Source organism: Bison bison, unplaced genomic scaffold (genome assembly GCF_000754665.1).
Source record: "Bison bison bison isolate TAMUID 2011002044 unplaced genomic scaffold, Bison_UMD1.0 scf7180017864160, whole genome shotgun sequence".
NCBI classification, from domain to species: domain Eukaryota; kingdom Metazoa; phylum Chordata; class Mammalia; order Artiodactyla; family Bovidae; genus Bison; species Bison bison.
This window is the reverse complement of record NW_011494732.1, coordinates 576,977-599,752: the sequence shown is the minus strand read 5'-3', so window position 1 is coordinate 599,752 and position 22,776 is coordinate 576,977. Positions and strand designations below refer to the sequence as shown.

At 40.9% G+C, this 22,776-nt stretch overlaps 1 protein-coding gene across 1 annotated transcript in view; it reads right to left on the bottom strand.

Moving 5' to 3' along the window:
* Window positions 1-22,776, bottom strand: part of TMEM132D (transmembrane protein 132D) — an 896,829-nt gene that overhangs the window by 658,750 nt on the left and 215,303 nt on the right. Inside the window, exon 2 of the mRNA XM_010841263.1 lies at window positions 3,317-4,205. Within this exon, the coding sequence (XP_010839565.1) occupies window positions 3,317-4,205 (889 nt within the window). The remainder of the gene's footprint in view (window positions 1-3,316; window positions 4,206-22,776) is intronic.

Genomic DNA, 22,776 nt, shown 5'->3' with positions numbered 1-22,776 from the left:
TGATGCTGGGAGGGATTGGGGGCAGGAGGAGAAGGGGATGACAGAGGATGAGATAGCTGGATGGCATCACTGACTCGATGGATGTGAGTCTGAGTGAACTCCGGGAGTTGGTGATGGACAGGGAGGCCTGGCGTGCTGCGATTCATGAGGTCACAAAGAGTCGGACAAGACTGAGTGAATGAACTGAACTGAACTGAACTGATAGTATTTTATGGATATATTAATACATGTATGTGTGTGTACACACACATACACACACACATATGGGCTTCCAAGGTGGCTCAGTGGTAAAGAACCTGCCTGCCAATGAAGGAGATGCAGGTTTGATCTTTGATCCCTGGGTGGAGAAGAACCCCTGGAGAAGGAAATGGCACCCTACTTCAGTATTCTTGACTGGAAAATCCCATGGACAGAGGACCCTGGCAGGCTACAGTCCATGAGGTCACAAAAGAGTCAGACACAACTTAGCATCTAAACAACAACAACAGAGCAGACCCAGGCTAATTCTAAATACTTGGAAGCTGTGCTAAACGAGTGTCAAATTGACTTCATTAAAAAAGATACACAGCTTCATTATTTTCTAATTATGAGAATTCCAACTAAAGGCTAACGACATTGCCAGATCCAGGTTTCCCGCCAGCTGTTTTCATAAACAGATAAGACTCATTCGTAATTAGTGTGTGTTAAGTATTCAGCAGGCATATTATTAATGCAACTTTTAAAGAGATGGAAAGCGTGCTACTTTACCAACTTAAATACACATTTGTAAAGTATTTACTGATTTATTTTACTATTGCCTTAAATGGAAAGCACCTTTCTAAATGATGGACTCTGAACAAACACACTTTGGCTCTACATCCAAAATTTTCCAATCTTTTGACTTCTAAGTGGCAAGATGCTTATTTCTGAATCTGCAAAGCTGTGGATCCCTCAGAATACATAGCCCAGAAACGAACCTCTCCTGGCCATGGCACAGCTTGCCAGTGGCAGGGCTGCCCTCAGGACGCATGTGAACACGCTAGTGGGCAATGGATTGTGGTCAGATGCACAGTTTTCTGTGAAATGTAATTCTACACTGATAGCTGCTTCCCAATAAAGGCTGATGTGAATATCATCTACTGGAGAGTTAAAGCTTTAGGAGATTCTAGTTTGTAAACCATGGGTCCAGGAATTCAACAAGCAGTAGCTGGCAAATGAAAAAAAATGGTAGATTATGAAATTGTTTGACTTCTTCTTATTCAAGACCTTGAGTTTCCACTGGCAAAATATTTCTCTATATAGGCAGTCATCTCCAAAAAGAATATTATATAAATGTGTCAAGCCTGGGAAAACCAAGCGCAAAGCTACACATCAGGCAGAGGGAGGGCCCATGACCAGCTGGATCTAGGTCTGATTTCCAAAGGACAGAAGGGAGTGATCACGAGGTCTCAGTCCCACAGACGTGTTGTTCATACTAAATCCCTGTGTTTAATCCCCAGATGTACCCCCACGCGGCTGAAGGTTTTTCCTGCCAACATCAGCCAGGTCCGATCATGAGGTTAATGCTGTCCATTGGTTTCTGTGTCTTTGGTTGAGATTCAAAGGAAATTCCCAGCACTAGGTCACAATCAACAAAACTGAAATGTGCAAAGTATAAGCAAGAGAATGATTTCTTTCTTAAACTCATCCACCCCCTTAACAAACACAGAATTTTTTTTTTTAAGGAAAGAACAGTGGAGGACTTCATCATTCCACCTACACAATGTAAGTGGGATCATCCAGACAGAAAATTCATAAGAAAACACAAGCTTTAAATGACACATTAGAACAGATAGACTTAACTGATATTCATAGGACATTCCAACTGAAAGCAGCAGAATACACTTCTTTTTCAAGAGCACATGGAACATTCTCCAGGATAGATCACACCTTGGGTCACAAATCAAGGCATGGTAAATTTAATAAAACTGAAATCACATCAAGCATCTTTTCTTGATGTGAGATGCTATGCTCACAATGCTATGAGACTAAAAATAAATTATAGGAAAAAACTGTAAAACACACACACACACAAACATATGGAGGCTAAACAATTTGTTACTAAATAATCAATAGATCGCTGGAGAAACCAAAGAGGAAATCAGAAAGTACCTAGAGACAAATGACAACAAAAATACGACGATCCAAAACCTATGGGATGCAGCAAAAGCAGTTCTAAGAGTGAAGTTTATAGCAAGACAATCTTGGCTCAAGAAAAGAGAAAAATCTCAAATAAACAACCTAACCTTCCAGCTAAGCAACTAGAGAAAGAACAAATAAAACTCAAAGTTAGTAGAGCAAAAGGAATCAGAAAGATAAGAGAAATAAATGAAACATAGACAAAGTAAAAAAGAAAAGAAAGAAAGAAAAACAGCTATTGAGCTCCAGGGGACAGGGACAAGAGGGCTTTTCATTGTTGGATAAGCTTTAAAAACCCACATATAAATGTGGTCCCATGTTCAGTAACACTCAGGGGTCATACCAAACTTGATTAGATGGCACTTCAGGTCAACTTTCTGGATTATGTAGCAATGTGAGGACACATTTAGTGATCTAATAATACTTACACCAAATAGCTGTTATAATCAAACTCATGTATGTTTAAAACAAATGAAACAACAACAACAAAACTGTAATGAAAATCCAGTCAAGCCAAGCTTCCCTCTCAAGCTACTGTATGTTCCAAAGAGAAAACTCATCCCTTCTTTTTTCTTAAATCCCACAGGACTCATTTTAAATGCCTCCTCTTGGTATAATTTTTATATAAAACAATCCACAAACTCTACTGGATATCTTCACACTTTCTGCTCTTTTATATTTTGAACACTAAGTTCTATTTCCAGAGAGAAACAAAAGGGTAACTTTGAGGTTGGTGCCACAGAGTGTACTTAGAACTCACATGCTCCGAAGAGATTGTGAGTTGGCAACACTGTATCCTCTATCCTCCCTGACAATTTTTGCCAACCCATTTGCAGAGTTATGTCAACTCTGAGCCATTGAACTCTCCTAAGACCTGCTGAGAACCACCTAAGCCAGGTCCAAGATAGAATATCAGCCTGCTCCTGACTTTCCTGGGACAGCCCAGAAAATCTATTAACAACATCTTCACCGAATCAACTGCCAATTCAGAGAGCTCTAACTGGTCTTTCTACTTGACAGTGAAGATTGGAGTCCGCAAAAAGTGGAGGGACGTTTCTACCCTGGCCAGCGCTAACACAGATCTATGCATCACACATAGGGGAAGGGTCTCAGAAGCGCCCTTGACCTTGGAGGTGCTACCGGAAGATAATGAACTCACCTTAACGTGAAGCGGTCCTCGGTGGAGTTTTTGGAGATGGAGACTGGAAAAGTCAGCACGTCTCCCTGCCTGACTGTCTTTGGCACGTACTGCACAGCCACGTGGTTATCCAAGCGCAGCTCTCTCAGCGGCGGCCGGCTGGGGGTCTGGTAAAGAAAAACACTCCCGATCCTGTGCAAGGGAGGCCCAGACTCATCGATGTCATTACGGCCCGTCCGCATACCGCCGGCTCTCCGGGCATCCTCCCTGGCGCAGTCTCCACGCTCGTCCCCTTGCTGCACGGCGTAGTAGAGCTCCACTGGACTCCCTTCGGGGGGCTCCGGCGTCTTCTTCCTTCCGGCCACCACCGTCGGGGGGCCGAACCAGCTGGCCGGGAGCTCCAGCTGCGCCACGCACAGCCCCAGAGCCCCCCGCAGGCGGCAGCTGCCTCGTACCTCCCGGGTCTCCCGGAAGGCGAACACCCGCAGGCAGGGCAGGCTCTGCACTGGGCCAGGGTCGTCCCAGTCCCTGCCCACCACGTGGAACAGCACCTGCACGCGGGGCCGGCTCAGGTAGATCTTGTCCCGCAGGATGTGCGCCTTCAGCTTCCAGTTCAGAGAAAACGTGCTGGTGAATCCAAAGGGGCTGGAGGGGAGCATCAAGTCCTGGGGTACCACCTGCTCAATGGCGAAAGGCCCATAGCTGGCATTCAGGACTGGTAGCCTCTTGGATTTGTAAATCAGAAAGGACTCCACCCGCGACTGTAGACTGGAGTTTCTCATGATGTCCTGGTTGGCTTCCTTGAGGAAGAAGGACACGTCTGCGTGGTGGATGTGGTAGGTCACCGGGAGGTAGGTGGGCAGCAAAGAGAACCTCTGGATACTCTCCAGTATGCCTCGGCTTTCAGCCACTGTTGGGAGGAATCGGGGTTCAGGGGTTAGAAACTTGAGGGCAGTGATACCAATATTTCAGACCTCTTTGTAACCCCTTTATAGTGGATTGCCCTGCCTTATCATTAATTAAGTGATTCTTTATCCAAAATACCTTAAATCAATTCATTTTATATTAAATGTATTTCTTTAAAGAAAAATTGATGCCACTGGAGTAAGTAGAGAACCAGCCACCAGCCTCATTGGCCATGCACAGAAGCTAAGCGAGCAAATACAAATAGAATATTACTCGGCTGTAAAAAAAGAACAATTTTGAGTCAGTTGTAGTGAGGTGGATGAACCTAGACCCTGTTATACAAAGTGAAGTCAGAAAGAGAGAAACAAATACCATATATTGAGGCATATATATGGAATCTAGAAAAACAGTACTGATGAACCTATATATAGAGAAGAAATGGAGATGCAGGTGTAGAGAATGAACTTGTAGGCACAGCAGGATAAGGAGAGAGAAAGGAGAAACGAAGTACAAATTGACAAAGTAGCACTGACATTTATACACTATGCTAAAGCATTTCAGTCCTGTCTGACTCTTTCTGATCCCATGGACTTTAGCCCCCCAGGCTCCTCTGTCCATGGGATTCTTCAGGCAAGAATACTGGAGTGGGTTGCCATGCACTCCCCCGGGGGATCTTCCCTATCATGTGTGAAGTAGATAACTAGAAGGAAGTTGCTATAGAACACAGGGAGCCCAGCCTGGTGCTCTGTCATGACCTAGAGGGGTAGCATGAGGAGGGGAGGCTCAAGAGAGAAGGGTATAAATATAAGTTTATAATTATACATATTAATTATATATATACATAAATAATTATGTATATATGGGAAAGGGAGGCTCAAGAGGGAGGGGTATATATATATGTATACATATATACACATATATAATTATGTATATATGGGAAGAGGAGGTTCAGGAGGGAGGGTGTGTATGTGTGTATATATATATATGTATGAGGGAGGGGTGTGTGTGTGTGTATACATATAGATGTGTGATAGATGTATGGCAGAGACCACCACAACAATGTAAAACAATTATCCTCCAATAAAAAAGAAAGAAAATTCAAAGTAATGCCTTTAATTTTCAACTAGCAGTCCTCATGCCTTTTAGGGGGTGATGGCTTATGCCTAAGACTTGCTCTCTTTCAGTTAGAGGGAAAGATCCTCATGAGAAAGGTCTTAAGAAACTGCTGGCATCCAGCAGAGAAGAGTGCTCCCATTAGCTCCACCAGATGGACTGAGATTGGAAACAAGAATGACTTTCTCAGCATGTGGCTTGATGCTGTGTCCATATTTTACCCAATACTATTTCCTGTTCCACCAGATACATACTCTACCCTTGACACATTTACCATGGGAACATGATAAAAGACTTTAAAGATGGACAATCATAAATCACTTGCACATCATGTACTTTCCTCAGGGCTAAGCTGAGAGATGGACAGAAAAGACCTTGGAAAGATACTGCTGGAAGGAAACCTGAAATAGATGCGATGACCCAACCCCATCATGTCGAGTCCATGTGACCCTAAAAACCCAAGAAGCAAGGGAAGTCCATCACTTTTGTGGCCTCCACATCCTTCGTGAAAGCGTGTTGACACCAATGCACAGAAAGTCTTTTTCCCCCCACCCCCTTCCTGAACATATCCCGCCCTCAGGGAGAAAAAGAATCCAAAAATGTTATTTTTACAATGTGCCTTATATTCTGTAAGAAAAACACAGAAACAGAGATTACATAATTCAAGAACCAATTTAAGGGGCTTTAGAAATGGAAATTACTGGCTCTGGAAACACTGACTTTCTAGGCAAAGCTCCACAAATTATCCAGACCCCTTCTCATTAGCCCTGTCACTCTCTCTGGTTATTTTGCAATAAAAGCAACTCAGGCCCTGACATTCATCAGGCGGACCTGTTTCAGAGGCCCACGTGAGCACATTTTCTGATACATGACGCCTACAGGAGTCCGGACCCCTCCTGGCAGTTGTCTGTGAACAGAGGGGAAAGCAAAGAACTCAGAGAAAGGAGTCTTCACTGTGGCTTTGCTGCTCAGATCTCGTGAGAGAACAGGCAAGTCCCTCAGCCTCTCTGCCTCTCCGGTGCTGCTCTGTAGGAGGGGCCTGACCAGAGGGCAGAAGCCCCCATCCAGTTCTAGCAGCACAGGGCACTCAGCTGAAGTCCATCCTACCCTGGACAAGGAGTCAGCTTGGCATAAACTCGTCCTGAGTTGATGGACAACCCCTGTGGGAAGGGCTCCCTCCATTCCATGGCATCACCCAGCTCAGGCCAGGCTGAGCTCCACTTCAGCAATGAAGGCTTCCATAGGCCTGAACCATCTGAAACCTCCAATATCTTGAGGAGCTCTGATTCACCCAAGCACTGATTTCATATGACTCAACCTAATACCTAGGAGGAGAAGGCAATGGCAACCCACTCCAGTACTCTTGCCTGGAAAATCCCAGGGATGGAGGAGCCTGGTAGGCTGCAGTCCATGGGGTCGCTAAGAGTCGGACACGACTGAAGCGACTTAGCAGCAGCAGCAGCAATACCTAGGAATTCCTTTTTCAAACATCAAAATATCATGGACTTCACAAGAGACTGGAGAAGGCAATGGCACCCCACTCCAGTACTCTTGCTTGGAAAATCTCATGGACGGAGGAGCCTGTTAGGTTGTAGTCCATGGGGTCACTAAGAGTCGGACATGACTGAGCGACTTCACTTTGACTTTTCACTTTCATGCATTGGAGAAGGAAATGGCAACCCACTCCAGTATTCTTGCCTGGAGAATCCCAGGGACAGGGGAGCCTGGTGGGCTGCCATCTATGGGGACGCACAGAGTTGGACACGACTGAAATGACTTAGCATAGCACAAGAGACCTCATTCCTTAGGAGAATTACATTTTTCTTAACATTCTGGAAATCTCTCAGGATTTATATTTTCAATAAGAGTGCACTGTCACTTGTGAATTTTCATGCAAGTGAAGTACAGGGAGTGAATTTTGTGCTCATGTTCAGGGTTGAAGCTTACTCCTTCGTCCCTTCTCTGGGTACCACCTCCCCTCCCCGACTCTGCTGGGACATCGCAGGCTGCGTCGTAAAAGTCACTTCTCTTGACTGCACGATTCTGCATTATATGCCCCACTGATGTCCTCCTGTAGATCTTATACTTTCCTATTACAGGACTTTATTCTCTGCTGTAATTCCCTCCATGCCCCAGTAGGTTATATGCAAGTGAGCAGAGATGACACGTTGGCCTTTTCTCTGTTTTATTCACAGTCCTTAGAAGAGCACCTGGCAAATATTAGGTTCTCAGTAAATATTTGAGAAATGAATGAGTCAACGAATGCATGGTGCTTTCAGTATTACAAAAAGCTGATTATATTTTTACATCGGGACTTTATACTCTGCCTCCTCTGTTGCATCCCTCTATAATTAGAATCCTCCATTCTTTTACCCCATGAGGAGCTTCAAGTAATGGTGATGATAGGGGACTAACGAAGGGAGGCACCTCTCTATGGAATAAGGTCCCTGATTCTCTTTTATAAATTTTATTGGATTATAGTTGATTTATAATGTTGTGTTGGTTTCAGGTGCACAGCAAAGTTATACATATTTATATATATATTCCTTTTATTTCAGATTATTTTCTCATATAAGTTATCACAAGATACTGAGTAGCATTCCCCATGCAATACAGTAGATCACTGTTGGTTATCTGCCATACATATAGTAGTGTGTATACATTTATCCCAAGCCCCTGATTTATGCCTACCCCTACCACATTTCCCTTTTGGTAACCATAGGTTTATTTTCAATACCTGTTAAGTCTGTTTCTATTTTGTAAATAATTTTTTAAAAAATAACCACTGATTAAGAATCCACCTGCCAATGCAGGGGGCATGGGTTCAATCTCTGGTTTGGGAAGATCCCACATGACACAGACCAGCTACGCCCAGGAGCCACGTCAAGAGAAAGTCCCCGTGCAGCAAGGTCAAATATAAACAAATAAATAACTTTTAAAAAATGATACAGATTAACTTATTTACAAAATGGAAACAGACTCACAGATCCCGTGATTCTTAAAAATACATCTTGGCACCACCTGGAGCGGTTATTCTGATTGTCATCACATCAGCCTGTCATTCACTGTAGACACTGCTGAAGCCAAATAAATGGTCAGGTTGTAAATAAGGAACAATATCTGACACCGAGGCTCCCTGAACTTTCCTGTTGAACATCTGATCCCTACTACTTGAGAATACCTAACTTTATTGTGCAACTAATTACATATCCCAAAGACAATGGCTGTGGGTCCCCTGACTCTATTTGGGAAAGCAATCGGGGGTTACCACGGGCATCATTCAAAGGGAAGTAATTTCTAAGCTGCATTCTACAAATGGCCTATTTGTCTTTTCACCTGGTTATCTAACCTCGATGTTTATTGCTTAAAAATGCTCCAAGTTGACCCAAAGCTAGTTGTTATTTCCTTTTCCAGTCATTCCTTTTTAAAAAAACAAAACTGAAAAAAAAAAAAAAACAACAGTGTTCCGCAATGCACAGAATGGACTAAGAAGTAAAGCTGAATATCCTGGAATCCCCATGGGGATGACTATTATAAATGAAGAACACCATTTCCATGTAAAAAAAGAGCAAGGTGTCAAATAACAAAGAAGTTGCATGTGGTAAATCTCAGTTAATAATCTCTTAAAGAAAAAAAGTTACATTTGACTTTTGTGCTGTGACTTACATGCTTATTTGAAAGAAAGTGACATGTTCCCATCTTTAAGCAACGCAAGCAGCCTCGCAGAGATTTCTGTTAATTTTAACATTTTGAAAAAAAAAAAAAAATTTCCCCTAAATAATATCTTTAAGAAACCTGAGGAAGATGGCAATTTGAGCACAGACCTTTAAAATTTCCCCTGAGTGGACTCAAAAGCAGTAGCTAAGAGAATATGGTAATAAGTAAAAATCGGCATCTGTGCTGAACATTCAGGGCAAACTGCAAGCCCTAGCCTGGGAGAATTCCTGAGAAATTGCATGAGATGCCAACACCTCATGCAGAAAAAACAGCATGGTGAGGGTTGCCAGATGAAATGTAGGAAAATCAACTATGTTTCCTTTTCTAATTTACAGAAAGGTTACATGGGGGCATGCTTATAATTAAGAACAAAAACAAAATTTGTCAGGTATCTGAAATCCAAATGTAACCAGGGACCCTGTATCGTTATTGGCTAACTCTAGTAGCCCTAAGCATGACATCATAAAAGAAGGTAATAGCCTGGTAGAAATAACCTGATAGTTCTAAAAGCAAAGGGCATGCATCCCAGGGATGCTCTGCACTTGGTAATGCTTCCGGATGCTGACTGCCGACAACATTTGTAATCAGCCAAATTGAATGACTCAAGAGTGAGTGTGACCACACAGTGCAGAAAACCCCAGAATCAGGGCTTCTTGCTGACTTGGAGCGGAAGGTGTGACATAGCCTTGCTGTGGACTGAGTCCAGGCCACACCAAAACGATTTACAGGAAACTGGCCCCCAGGGCAGCAGCTGTACCAAACTGAGAGAAGGGCTGTTATAGCGACCGTCTGGGAATATCAGCAATCCCAATGCATCCCCACGCTGCTCCAGCTGCAGCATCACGGATACAGGAATGTAGGACCAGTGGCCCTTCCAGGTGGACATTTCCTGTACAGCTCTAACAAGAGCAGGTGAAAACCGAATGGAGAAAAGAGGAACCCACTCCACTGTGCCAGGGAAATGCCAAGGCACAATGAGATGACCCTCATTCAAGGACGAGAGAGAAGGCAAATATAGACAGAAAACAGGAGAATAAAATGGTTTTTTTTTATAAATAAAAACTGCAAAATCAAAGAAAGACGTTTCAAAGGGCAATGAAGAGGTAGTTTCAAGAGTAGTTACCGCAGAGTACTAAAGTATATTTCACACAGAATAACTTTTATACTCTCACTAATCAAGGAAATGCAGGCCCTTTGTTACTTTATAATGAAATAAGACCAAGGTGGAAGAAGCTATGGCAGTATTAAAAGTAAGGGATTTAAAATGGTTTCAGAAGCAATAAAATAGATATGAAAAAGCAGAAAATTGAATTTATCCTAAAAAAAGGAGAATTTATGAAGCTTTCCCTAAAGCTAAATGGCAAAGACAAGAAATGAAAATGGTCAGTGGCAGATTGCAAACAAATATGAGACACATTAGATATAAACACAGATAATAGAACTTCTAAGAAAAATAGCAGGAAAATGCAAAAGAAGAATTATTAAAAGACAATAGAGAAAGGAAAACAGTCCTGGGGTAAAAGTAAATATTCCACTGAATTCCAACAAAAACTGTAAACACCAACTTTTAGATATTTCCTAAAAACATTTCTTAATGCCACAGATGATGAATAATTCTATAAGTGCTTATTTAAAAGTAAAACTTTTAAAAGAAAAAACTAATGAAATTGGCCTCAGTCATGCCCACTGTACAAAATTATTATAAAATAACAAGTATTTCCCCAAATCTTATGGGGAGTGTTCTAATTGAACAATTAATTATCTAAACTAGAGATTGTCCTGATAATATATGAAGACAACACAAAGATGCAAGGTTACGTCCTATCTACCTGTCCTTACAAACATCACTGAACCAAATTATTCAGGCAACCAGGAAGTGAATCAAAGTATACTATTCAGTAATAAGAAAATCATAACATAAATACAAAAACATTTAAGCATATAGAATAAATTCAAATAAAGTTTAAAACATAGGCAAAACAAAGAAGTTCAAAATAGTTATTCATCAAAAAGATTCATAACCCAAATATTGTAGCTTTTAAAAATCATATACTTGGTAAAAATCCCAAAAGAAGCATGAAAAGAAAAAAAAAGTAAAAGTGTACTAATTTTGCAATAGAAATGGCTTCATTTTTGTCAACAGTAACCAAATAAATATATATTTAACTGTACTTTTCTCTAAGTTTAAAATCAATCTGTTTGGCTTACAAACTGGGAAGGGAGAGAGAGAAAGAGAGAAAACAGAAACAACTCATCAAGTGATATATTGAAAATAAAGAACATTGATCATCACGAAAGAAAATTGATAAAATAGTATAAAATATGATGAAATGAATAAGAATTTGTTATTTGTTAACTATGACACTAAATATAAATGAGTTAAACTCTCCTGTGAAAAGAAAGACTGACAGATGACTCAAAAATCATAAGAAAGTAAGTTTAAATTGTCTGCAAGAGAAGTCCTAAATAAAGTGACTGAGACATTTTTTAAAAAAACCTAACCAAGGGGGTGAAAAAATAGCACTTTAACATCAGAGAATAAAGTAAATTCCAGAGAAAAAATAACTACCTGAGTTAAAGGCCTTAATTTTTGTGGAAGGATACAATTCATAGTGCATATGTAGTAATAAGTATTCTAAGCAAAAATATATCTCCAAAATTAATATAGCAAATCTCTTAAAGTTACAATTGGAAATTGACAGCTACTAATTTTTTGAAAACTTTATATACCTTCTTTTCCAACCTCTGACTTAAGAAGGATGAAAAAGTAAGGCTATGAAGATATAAATAATATGAATTATGAAGTTGTAATCTCTACAGAGGATACTATTATATATAATATTCATGACCCTTGACAAACATCATATATAAAAGTCACAAGAAAAACCAAAAAATTCACAAAAAGAATTTAAATTGTAGTCCATAAGCATATGTATTAAAATATAAATCAATAACAACAGAAAAATAGAACCAGTGCTACTCACTTGGGAAAAAAAAACTACTAAATTGTTCTTGAATACAAAATTAAAAGAAAGCTTTTAATTATACTATATTTACAAATCCTAATAACGATGATAGTACACATCAAAACATACGTGAAGCAGCCAAAGTGTTAGTTGCTTAGTCATGTCTGATTCTTTGCGATCCCGTGGACTGTAGCCCTCTAGGCTTCTCTGTCCATGGAATTCTCCAGACAAGAATACTGGAGTGGGTAGCCATTCCCTTCTCCAGGGGATCTCCCTGACCGAGGAACTGAACCCAAGTCTTCTGCATTGCACGCAGATTCTTTACCATCTTAGCCACTAGGGAAGCCTGTGAAGCAGACAAAGATGTAATCAAAAGGAAAGTCATACTATCTTCAATACTGTCAGTATTAAACAAAATAGAAGGAAGTTGGTAAACTAAGCATTCTACTCAAGAAAAGAGAAATCCCAAACAAAACAAAAAAAAAATTATATGGAAAAAATGATAAAACCAAAAGTAAGAAATAATAATATAAAAAATAACAAAACTGAAAATTAAGCCAAAAAAATGCTAAATTAAAAAAAATAAACACAAAATGGATTGTTACAGATGGCAGATTAAGATTATTCATTTACATATGAATTACAGAAAATCCTCATGAAATGGCTTAAAAGAAAAAATAGGAAAAGCTGGTATAAATCTGGAAAGCAAATATACAATATCAATGGGCCAGAGATACTGATAAGTTCTAAAAGCTATCCGATGGGATGAATTGGTCCCATATTGTGGTCTTTAACTGTACTCTCAATTTTACTACAGAATCTCTTATTTTTGTCTGCTATATTTGTCAATGTCTGAGAAAGGTATGTTAAATTATTTCCCAGGGATTCTGAAATGGTTAGGTTCTTATATTTCAAAAACACAAGACCATACCTGTCCTCAATATGTTAGACACTACCCAAGGAATCATGACCATGATAAATTCCTGTGTACTATGTCTCCTGTTGCCAATAATAAAAACTTTTCTTTTGGCTTTGAACATATTTTTTTTTCCTGAAATTAATACAGCCATCCATCTCAGATTTCTCTGATTCTTGTAAATATTTTCTTAATGCAACGTTTTGCCTACTTTTATTTTCAGTGATCTGTGTATTTTTCTTTAGTGTTGATGTCTAAATAGATTTTGATTGTAAGCCTCTACTTGATTGATTTGTTTGGATTTATTCCTGCTATCTTATTTTATGTTTAAAATGTCCCACAATACTATGTGGGTTGTTTTTTCCATTTCTTATCCTTCACTGGATTTATTCTTATATGCCTTTATTTTTTTCTGTCTAGTGATTGGAAAATGCTAAAGAAGTTCTTTATGGCCAAGGAAAAAATATGCATTCAACTTGACTAATGATCAAGGAGAAAATATACAAATTTGAAGAGATTCATAACCTTATTACTATGGGAAAATATTTTGGAATTTCAGTTTAATAAATCAAACTGAAGGAATATTAGTTCCACTGCGGTCCTCTCTCTTAAAAGTCAGTGAAAATAACAACAAAAACTTACATGAAGGAAAAAAAAAAAAAAACTTACATGAAGGATAGAAAATTTTCCTTCTCCAATATAAGAAGAATAAGAATGCATTCCAAAACCCGCAAATCACAATGTCCAACTTAACCTGAATTGGATAGCTTTCCCCAAGAGTGAAAGAAGGTCTCTTCTTGGACCAGAAGGATCTCAGCATGCTTGGAATGACAAGACCTTATTAATAGCAGACCCCACAATCACTGTGGTTTGGGGAAACCTTGGCACTTCCTGTTTCCTGTGCCCTTATACTGGGTCACAGATGAATATGTCAGAGATGGGACGGAAAGCAGATGGCTTTACTGAGAGCTGGGACACACTAGATACCCTGAGTTTCACAAAGTTCCTAAAGGCCCCAGACTGAGATGAGAGGTGTGCCCTCTGAGAACTTGGATTAGAGAGTATTTAACACACAAACCCAAATCAAACTTCCAGATTGGCTCAGCTCACCCACTTTGCTCCTTCCTACTCCTGAGTACCAGGGCTGCCCTACACGGAGATGAATAATCAACAGTCAAAATCATATCATCCCACTGAACCCCAACACAAGTTCAGCTGATGACTTACACTTCAGAATCCACCAGAAAGGAACTCTCTCCTCTTCTCTCCAGAGAAGCTGCCAGCAACTTAGAATTTGTTACCTGTCTTTGTCTGTGATTATAAGCATCTCCTTCTCCTTCAAAAACCAGTCTTTACAGTCCACTTTTCCCTCTCAAGCTTTCACATCATCTATTTCTGCCTCTCGACTGGATAGCTTGCCTCAGTTTAAAAGCATGGTATACTCAAACTTCAAAAACAAACAAGCAAAACTGGTCCTTGACTCTAAAGCCTCTTCTATTTTATCTCTCTGCTCCTTTGTCTATACATGAAACTGAAAGTCGCTCAGTCAAGTCATGGACTGTAGCCCTCCAAGCTTCTCTGTAAATGGAATTCTCCAGGCAAGAATACTGGAGTGAGTTGCCATTCCCTTCTCCAGGGGGTCTTCCCAACCCACAAATCAAAACTGGATCTCCTGCATTACAGGCAGATTCTTTACCATCTGAGCCACCAGGGAAGCCCTTGTCTATACATATTAATGTACAATATATAGACACTATTATACATATGCTTGTAGACATGTTTGTATTTATGCCAATGATTGTAAACAGATCCTCAAACACTTGTGCGTGTGCACACACAGTTGTCCCTGGTTACTGTCACGGGCTAAAAAATACCTCCCTCCAAAGATATCCATGACCTAACCCCAAGAATCTGAGAATATGGGACCTTCATAGCAAAAGGGACTTTGTAGTTGTGAGTCAGTGAAACATTATGAGATGGGGAGATGATTTTGGTTCGTCCAGTGGAACCAATGTCATCACAAGGGTGTTAATAAGAGAATGCCAGGAGGTCAGAGAAGAAGGAGATATTTCTTGCTGGCTTTGAGGATGAAGGAAGGGGCTGTGAGTTCAGGCATGGAGGCAGGGAGCTTTAAAGGCAGGGAGACGATTGTCCTCTGGGACAATTGCTGGGACAACACTACCCTGGGGAAAAGTTTACACTTCTGACCTCACTGCCTTTCTCTTTTTATAACTGCAAATGTCATTGATGTTGTTTTACATTATTCTCCTCCTTTTGTAGATAAGGAAACTGAGAGTCAAAGGGATTGACCCCCTGACCAGGGTCACACAGCTAGCCAGTGCCTGGGGAACTGGAGGAGGCAGGTCTAGTCAATGGTGTTGCTGGACCTGGCAGGTGCAGACTCACAAGAGCTGATTCTATGCACCGCCCTCCAGCTGGGTCCAGGAACTTCAGGAGCCAATCGTCCATGCTGAGACTGTTCACACCATGGACACTGGCAAACCCTCCCTACAGGTGTCTCCTTCCCTTGCACCACAGACCAGCATGTACCCTGTTGGTCTGCTGCCTGGGTTGGAATTCCTCACAGTCTACTGTGTCCCTGTCACGCTTTCTGCTATCATTAAAAAAGATGTCCTTAACTCTTCAATGACTTCCATGTGAAATTTAGTAGCTCATTCAAAATCTCTGGGTTTCAATTCTCGCTTCCCAGCCTCAGGATCTTGCTGTCTGCCACATCAAACCTATGCCCCAACCAGGCTGAACTGCTGGTAATTCATCAAATGCCATCCTAGGTTCCCTCCTCTACTGCTCCCACCCTCCAGGTTGCCATGGCCTTTCCCCCAAAGCAAATCTCTAGTAGATAAATGCTCATCTGCTCTAGAACACTGCATATTAGGGCCTCCAGACCTAAGAAACCCTCCCTAGGAACCTCAGTCAAATGGTATCTCCACATCTATGCAATACTTTGATTCTGTGCTTCTCCTTGGGTAGGTAGCAAACTGCTTTGTATCACAGTTAGTTTTGAAATTATTTATTTAATGACTACACTTACTTCATTCTGGACACTGTTTTACACGCTCTAGAATGACCAATGAATGTAATACTCCCAACAACCCCATGCATTAGGTGCTTTTTATCATCCTCACATCACAGTGAGGAAACTGAGGCTCAGAGAGGTTAAGGGACTTGCCTTAAGTCACACAGGTGGTAAATGACAAAGAATTCTAATACAATAGTCTTGACTCCTTTACCACAAAGCAATGCAGCCCTCAAGGATTCATTCAAGGGCCCAGACCCACTGGGTTCATCTTTCCAGATTCAATCAGGCTTTTCCCAGAATATGGCTTGAGTATCAATGACATCATGATTAGTTAATTCACAGTGGTACACAGAAAAACATTTTTAAAATTTGTAACTGGCCATGCATCTCTCTTTTTTTAAAAAATAATTTATTTATTTTTGGCTGTATGGGATTTTCATTATTGGGTGAGGTTTTTCTCTGGTTGCGGTGAGTGGGGGCTACTCTCCAGTGCAGTCCACAGGCTTCTCATTGAAGTGGCTTCTCTTGGTGCAGACCACAGGCTCTTGGTGCACAGGCTTCAGCAGTTGCTGCACATGGGCTCAGCAGTTGAGGTTCCCAGGCTCTACAGCAGAGGCTTAAGAGTTGTGGAACTCAAGCTTAGTTGCTCCGCAGCATGTGGGATCTTGCCCGATCAGGGATAGAACCTGTGTCTTCTGCACAGGTAGGTGGATTCTTTACCACTGAGCCACTGGGGAAGCCCCATGCATATCTTAATGAATACTGGAAAAATATAACTCACACATCAAGTTCAAAAATCATAATTGTTAAAGCTGAGGTTGACGTGAAAGTAGGTACTTCTTGGTGATTGGTCTACAGTGGCTGCTTGACTTCCAGGTCCAGGGCTTACAGGACATGCTGCTGTAGCACAGATTGGAAGATGACAACTGTCATGCCCCCAGGGACCCAGCACAGAGCTGGACACATTTGGGGGGCTTGTCATGTCGTCTTTAATTGAGAAAATGTTAGCTCCAGGAAAAAGACACAGGTTGTCCTTTGGGATTTGCATCAACAAAAGGACACTTTTTGAAGACCTTGAAAAAGCACGGTATCCCTCCCCCTGACTCCAAGGACACCATACATGAAGTATAGGAGAAAGGTCCAGCTATGCAGATGAACAAACACATTTACTTTATTTTTTTAATGACATCAAATATATTTAAATATAAAACATGGAACTGCATTGCCAAAATAGCTTTTTTTTCCAAATTTATAATTGTTGAAAATTTGACACAAAACATTAACTCTGATATCCATTAATTACTCTCTAAAAACTTCCATGATGCCCCAGATCTTTAGAATAACACAGAAGAGAATTTTATAAATCTGGAACCAACATACTTTTCCAGATTAAATTATCCTCACTAAAAATTAACCAAAATGGACAAGTAACCATTCTTCTAACTTTACATGGGAAAACAGACTTCATTGAAGGAAAATTTCAATCTCTGGGAATTATGCCAAGAGATATTTATGCATATTTTGCTATTACAATAAAAGATCTTGCTTCCTCATCTTCTCTTATTCCAGTCCCTTCATACTTGTCCCTTCTAGATCCAGTCCCTTCTAGATAGATCCATCTTCTCTTTTCTCCTTGGGATGAGCACATTTACTTTATACACATGGCTCTTAATTTGTTTCTAAAACATTGAGTTTGTTGCTTCTGATATTTCAGAAGGGAATTTGTCTTCGTTTCTCAAGCACATTTTCTTTCATACTTTGAATGATTCAGGAAGCTGGTATCTGACTGCAGCTTCCCCAAGGAGTGTGACAACTAAAGACTAGCCAGTGGCAAATGCAGCCGATTTAAGTGTAGATTTAAGTGTGAGAAGCACTCTAGTTTAAAGAATAATTTGTTATGAGAAATATGTTTGGCATCTGTAGAGTTCTTTTAAAAGCAAGATACCTCTCTGCCTTTATTCATATTGTCATTCACGGCACGAATAGATGTGTCGGGCGCTGTCCACGGTGCTGGAGAGATGGAATTAAATAGAAAGAGTAATATCCCTATCCTCATGAGGCTCACATATTAGTGAGGAGGGCAGATTAAAACACAAGTAAAGAAATAAACCCACGTAATGTAATTTCATGCAGCAGTAAGTGCCATGAAGAAAAATAAACCAGGGTACACAGATGGAAGCATGGCCAGTCAAGTAGGTCTGTAACCTGAGACAGGACGGCTGTAAGGAGAGTTATACATTCCCACATATATTAATCATATTTAGTCCCTGTCAGCCTTTACATTTCACTAGCTAAGTGCAAAAGCCAGGAAATTAAACAGAAATTCCGACAGTCTTAACCAAGGTCTTTCCACCCCAGCACTACTGAGGATAAGTCTTTCTGCAGATGGTACACTGTTGAATATTTATCAGCCTCCTTGACCTCAACTAGATGCCAGAACTCCCCTGTCCAGTTATGACAACGACAAATGTCTCCAGACAGTCACAAATGCACCTCAGGGTAAAGTTGCCTGATAAATACAAGTGAAGTGAACTCGCTCAGTCGAGTCCGACTCTTTGCGACCCTGTGGACTGTAGCTCCGCTGTCCAGGCAAGAATACTGGAGTGGGTTGCCATTTCCTTCCCCAGGGGATCTTTCCAAACCAGGGATTGAACCCGGGTCTCCCGCATGGCAGGCACATGCTTTATCCTCTGAGCCACCAGGGAACTCAATAAATACAAGATGCCCATTTAAATTTGAATTTCAGAATAATAACGAGTACTCTTCTTAGTGTAAGTGACTCCCAAATATTTCATGGGCCATTCAATGTTTATTTGAAAATCAAATTTAGCTGGATACCCTGTATTCTTGTTTGCTATATCTGGCAACCCTAATTGGGAAGAAAAAATCATTCCCATTAGAGAACCACCACTCCAGTTTTACAATTTAGGAAACTGTACATATGTATGCCAGGTACATATATATGCATGCCAGTGACATATATATATATATATATTAGGCCACAACAAACTCGCTGACCATCCATAGGAATGAAGACACAATTGCAATGACCTTCCAAACAAAGTGAGTGTAGGAGACCCACTTAGATGGGATGAAGGAGACCAGGATCTGTTATTTCCAGATTCTGAAAGTAGAGATAAAATTCATGTCATGCTCAATATATCTTTCCTTACAGACTTGATGAAGCGTTTTTAAAATCACAATGAACAATGCTTCCTGGAGTTTAGTCATCACTATGCTCTCATACAAAGCTTGAGTGGAAACATAACATGTGTCATATTTCCGGAAGAGAACTTGACAATATCTAAGAGAAGTTTGGAGTTCCCTTTCTCTCTGCCCCATTCAGTGCACACTTTGGAATCTATTCCTAGACATGAAAAAATAAATAAATGCTAAGAAATGTTTATATTGAAAGAAAATTCAGTGCACATCAGGTTTAAAGTTTAAGTAAAAAGGAGCAAACTAAATATCCAACAAAACATCTATATAACCACTACACACCTCATGAAATAGCCAGAATCCAAAACACTGACACATCAAATGCTGGCGAGGATGTGGAGCAACAGGAACCCTCATTCAGTGTTGGTGGGAATGCAAAATGGTACAGCCACTTTCAAAGGCAAGTTTGTCAGTTCTTGTAAAACTAAACATGCTTTCTCTATACCATCCAGCAATCATGCTCCTTGATATTTACTGAAAGGAGTGGAAAATTTATGTCCACACAAAAGCCTATATGGGAATATTAACAGCAGCTTTATTCATAACTACCAAACTTGGAAGTAACCGAGATGTCCTTCAATAGGTTAATGGAAACAAACAGTGGTTCATGCAATACTGAGGAGGAATAGCATGTTAGAAAGACAGGGCCGCGAAGGTACAGTTTCCAGACGACCCGAGAGCCACCACATTAGCTGGGACATTTATGCAAGTAAGAATAAATTTCTAGTTTGTTTCAGCCACTGTTAAAGTTCAGCTTGTTATTCACAGCTGAGTCTAATCCCATCTTTAAGACAGAGGCATAGCTTTTTGAACTCTGTGTTCCAACAACGGGAACTCCACGTGTAGTCCTGGTGGTACTGGCAGCATCAGCATCACCTAAGAATTTGTTGGAGATCCAAATTCTCAGGTCCTGCTGCAGCCCCACTGATCCAGACACTCTAGCTGGGACTCAGTGATCTTTGCTTTCACAGTCTCCCAAGGGATTCTGTTAAATGCTACAGTTTGAGAACAACTATTCTAGCCAATTTTGGTAAAATGGACATGCATGGGTGACTGCAAACATGTAAAAATCCATCTGCAGAAGAATTTTTTTAAATAGTCATAACTGGGTCCCCTTTAAAGCACACTGTTTTTTTTAAAAATGCAATAAATTTATTTTTGGCTGTGCTTTGGTTGCTGCATGCAGGGTTTTCTATAGTTGTGGCACATGGGGGCTACTCTCTGGTTATGGTATGTGGGTTTCTCATTGTGGTGGCTTCTCTTGTTGCAGAGCACAGGCTCTACAGCAAGGGCTCAGTAGTTGTGGCGCATGGGCTTAGTTGCCCCATGGCATGTAGAATCTTCCCAGACCAGGGGTCGAACCTGTGTCACCTTCATTGGCAGGTGAATTCTTAACCACTGGACCACCAGGGAAGTTCTCTGCAGAAGAATTTTTTGTGTTTGTTCAAATGGAGGTCGCTCTTATCTCAAAGAATTTTTTTTCTAATTAAGAAATTGCAATACTACTTTAAATAATGTGTGTAAAAGCTCTTTTAGGAAGAAGGGGGAAATGATAAATCCAACTTAATTTTGAAAAATCTAACTAGTCAGGCATCCTAGACAATTAGATGAGAAGGTTTGGTCCCATCCTCACCAGTCAGGTTTCACTTGAACTTTTGCATAGAAATTCCATAGCTACTGTAAGCCATTAAATTAAAAGACAGTTCCTTCTTGGAATAAAAGCTATGACAAACCTAGACAGCATATTGAAAAGCAGAGTCATCACTTTGCCAATAAAGGTCTGTATAGGCAAGGATATGGTTTTTCCAGTAGTTGCATATGGATGTGAGAGTTCGACCATGAAGAAGACTGAGAGACAAAGAATTGATGCTTTTGAACCGTGGTGCTGGAGAAGACTCTTGAGAGTCCCTTGGACAGCAAAGAGATCAAATCAGTCCATGCTGAAAGAAATCAACCTTGAATATTCATTGGAAGGACTCATGCTGATGCTGAAGCTCCAATATTTTGACCACCTGATGCGAGGAGCCAACTCACTGGTAAAGACGCTGATGCTGGGAAAGATTGAGAGCAAGAGGAGAAGAGGTGACAGAGTATGAGAAGGTTGGATGACATCACTGACTCAGTGGCCATGAGTTTAAACAAACTCTGGGAGACAGTGAAGGACAGGGAAGTCTGGCATGCTACAGACCATGGGGTTGCAAAGAGCTAGACACAACTGAGTGACTGAACAACAATAAAAACTATGAAGACTATATCTGGCAAATACGGCTGAAAGGGGAGGTGTGTGAGTTCTGACCATAATTTTTAAGACTGCAAAGAAGCAGAGAAACAAAACCCTCTTGCTGTCATTGCATACAAGGGTTCTCACCCTCTGGTCAGCATTGGGAATTACTTGGAGGGCTTGCTGTGGTGGGGTTTCACCACAGAGCTTCTGATTCAGAAGGAGTAGGTCTGGGGTGGAACCAAGAATTTGTATTTTAACAGGTGAGGCTGATTCACCTGGTCCAGGGGCCACACTTTGAGAACCACATACTCACTGCCTCCTTGACCTGGGAACTCATCTGAGAACTATTCAGAAGGAGAATAAGGCTGAACAAAGCAGATACCTTGAGATACCATGCAAGGCCATGGACAAAGTCTTGCATGACACAGCTGTGACCTCTGTCTTCCACTGTAACCTTCCCCCACTCCCCAGCCCACATCCATTCATGCCCTTCATGCCCTTTTTCAAATGCACTAACTCCTGCCTCAGGGCCTTTGCAGTGGCCCCTTCTTCCTGAAATGCTATCTATTCTGCATGGCTAGCTGTTTTTCCTGGGACAGGCCTCAGCACAAGAAGGACCTTGAAGTGGCCTGTCTGGTCCCTGCCTCCTGCCCTGCTTAGTTTCTTTCCATCTTAAATTGCCTTTTCTATTTGTTTTCTTGATTAAACCTGAAGACCCCACCTTCTTTGCTGGGACCTTGGAGGCAGACATCTGACACGACTTGTTCATAGCTATCAATTCAGGACCCGGAACAATACCAGGGCACAGAAGGACGTTAAGTAAATGCATGAATTAAAGAATAAACAAATGGATAAATGAAAGAATAATGGACAAATAGCTCAAAGCCAATCTCTTGGTCTCAGGGTCAGCAACTCATTAACCCCAGACTTTCCCCTGAGATGGTCATCGCTGTTGAACCCCCCTGAAAGCCCACTGAAATACACTCTAGTAAGGAAGACGAGGCCTGAATACAGAGCACTGACTTCATCTCTAACCTCTGACCTGTCAATGTGCAAGCATCCCCAGAAGCCTGGGTGCACACACTCAGTATGCAGGGAGTGTGCTTCATTAAGTTGCTTATATTAAAATTGGTAGAGTGTCACATCTAGTAATTTTGAAAAAACTTGTTTATATTAATATTTAATTAGTTCAGGGATTAAAAACCCCATAAACAACTTTTTCCTCCCTCTCTTGTTTTCTGAGGGCCAAGTGGATTTGAGATTTTTAATCAGTATACCAAATTCTCTGAAAAGAGGGTAAGAGATAGCAAGGGAACAAGAAGGCAAGAGGAAAGAGAAGGAGGAGGTAAGAGGAGATGGAGAAGGAGGAGGGGGAGGGAG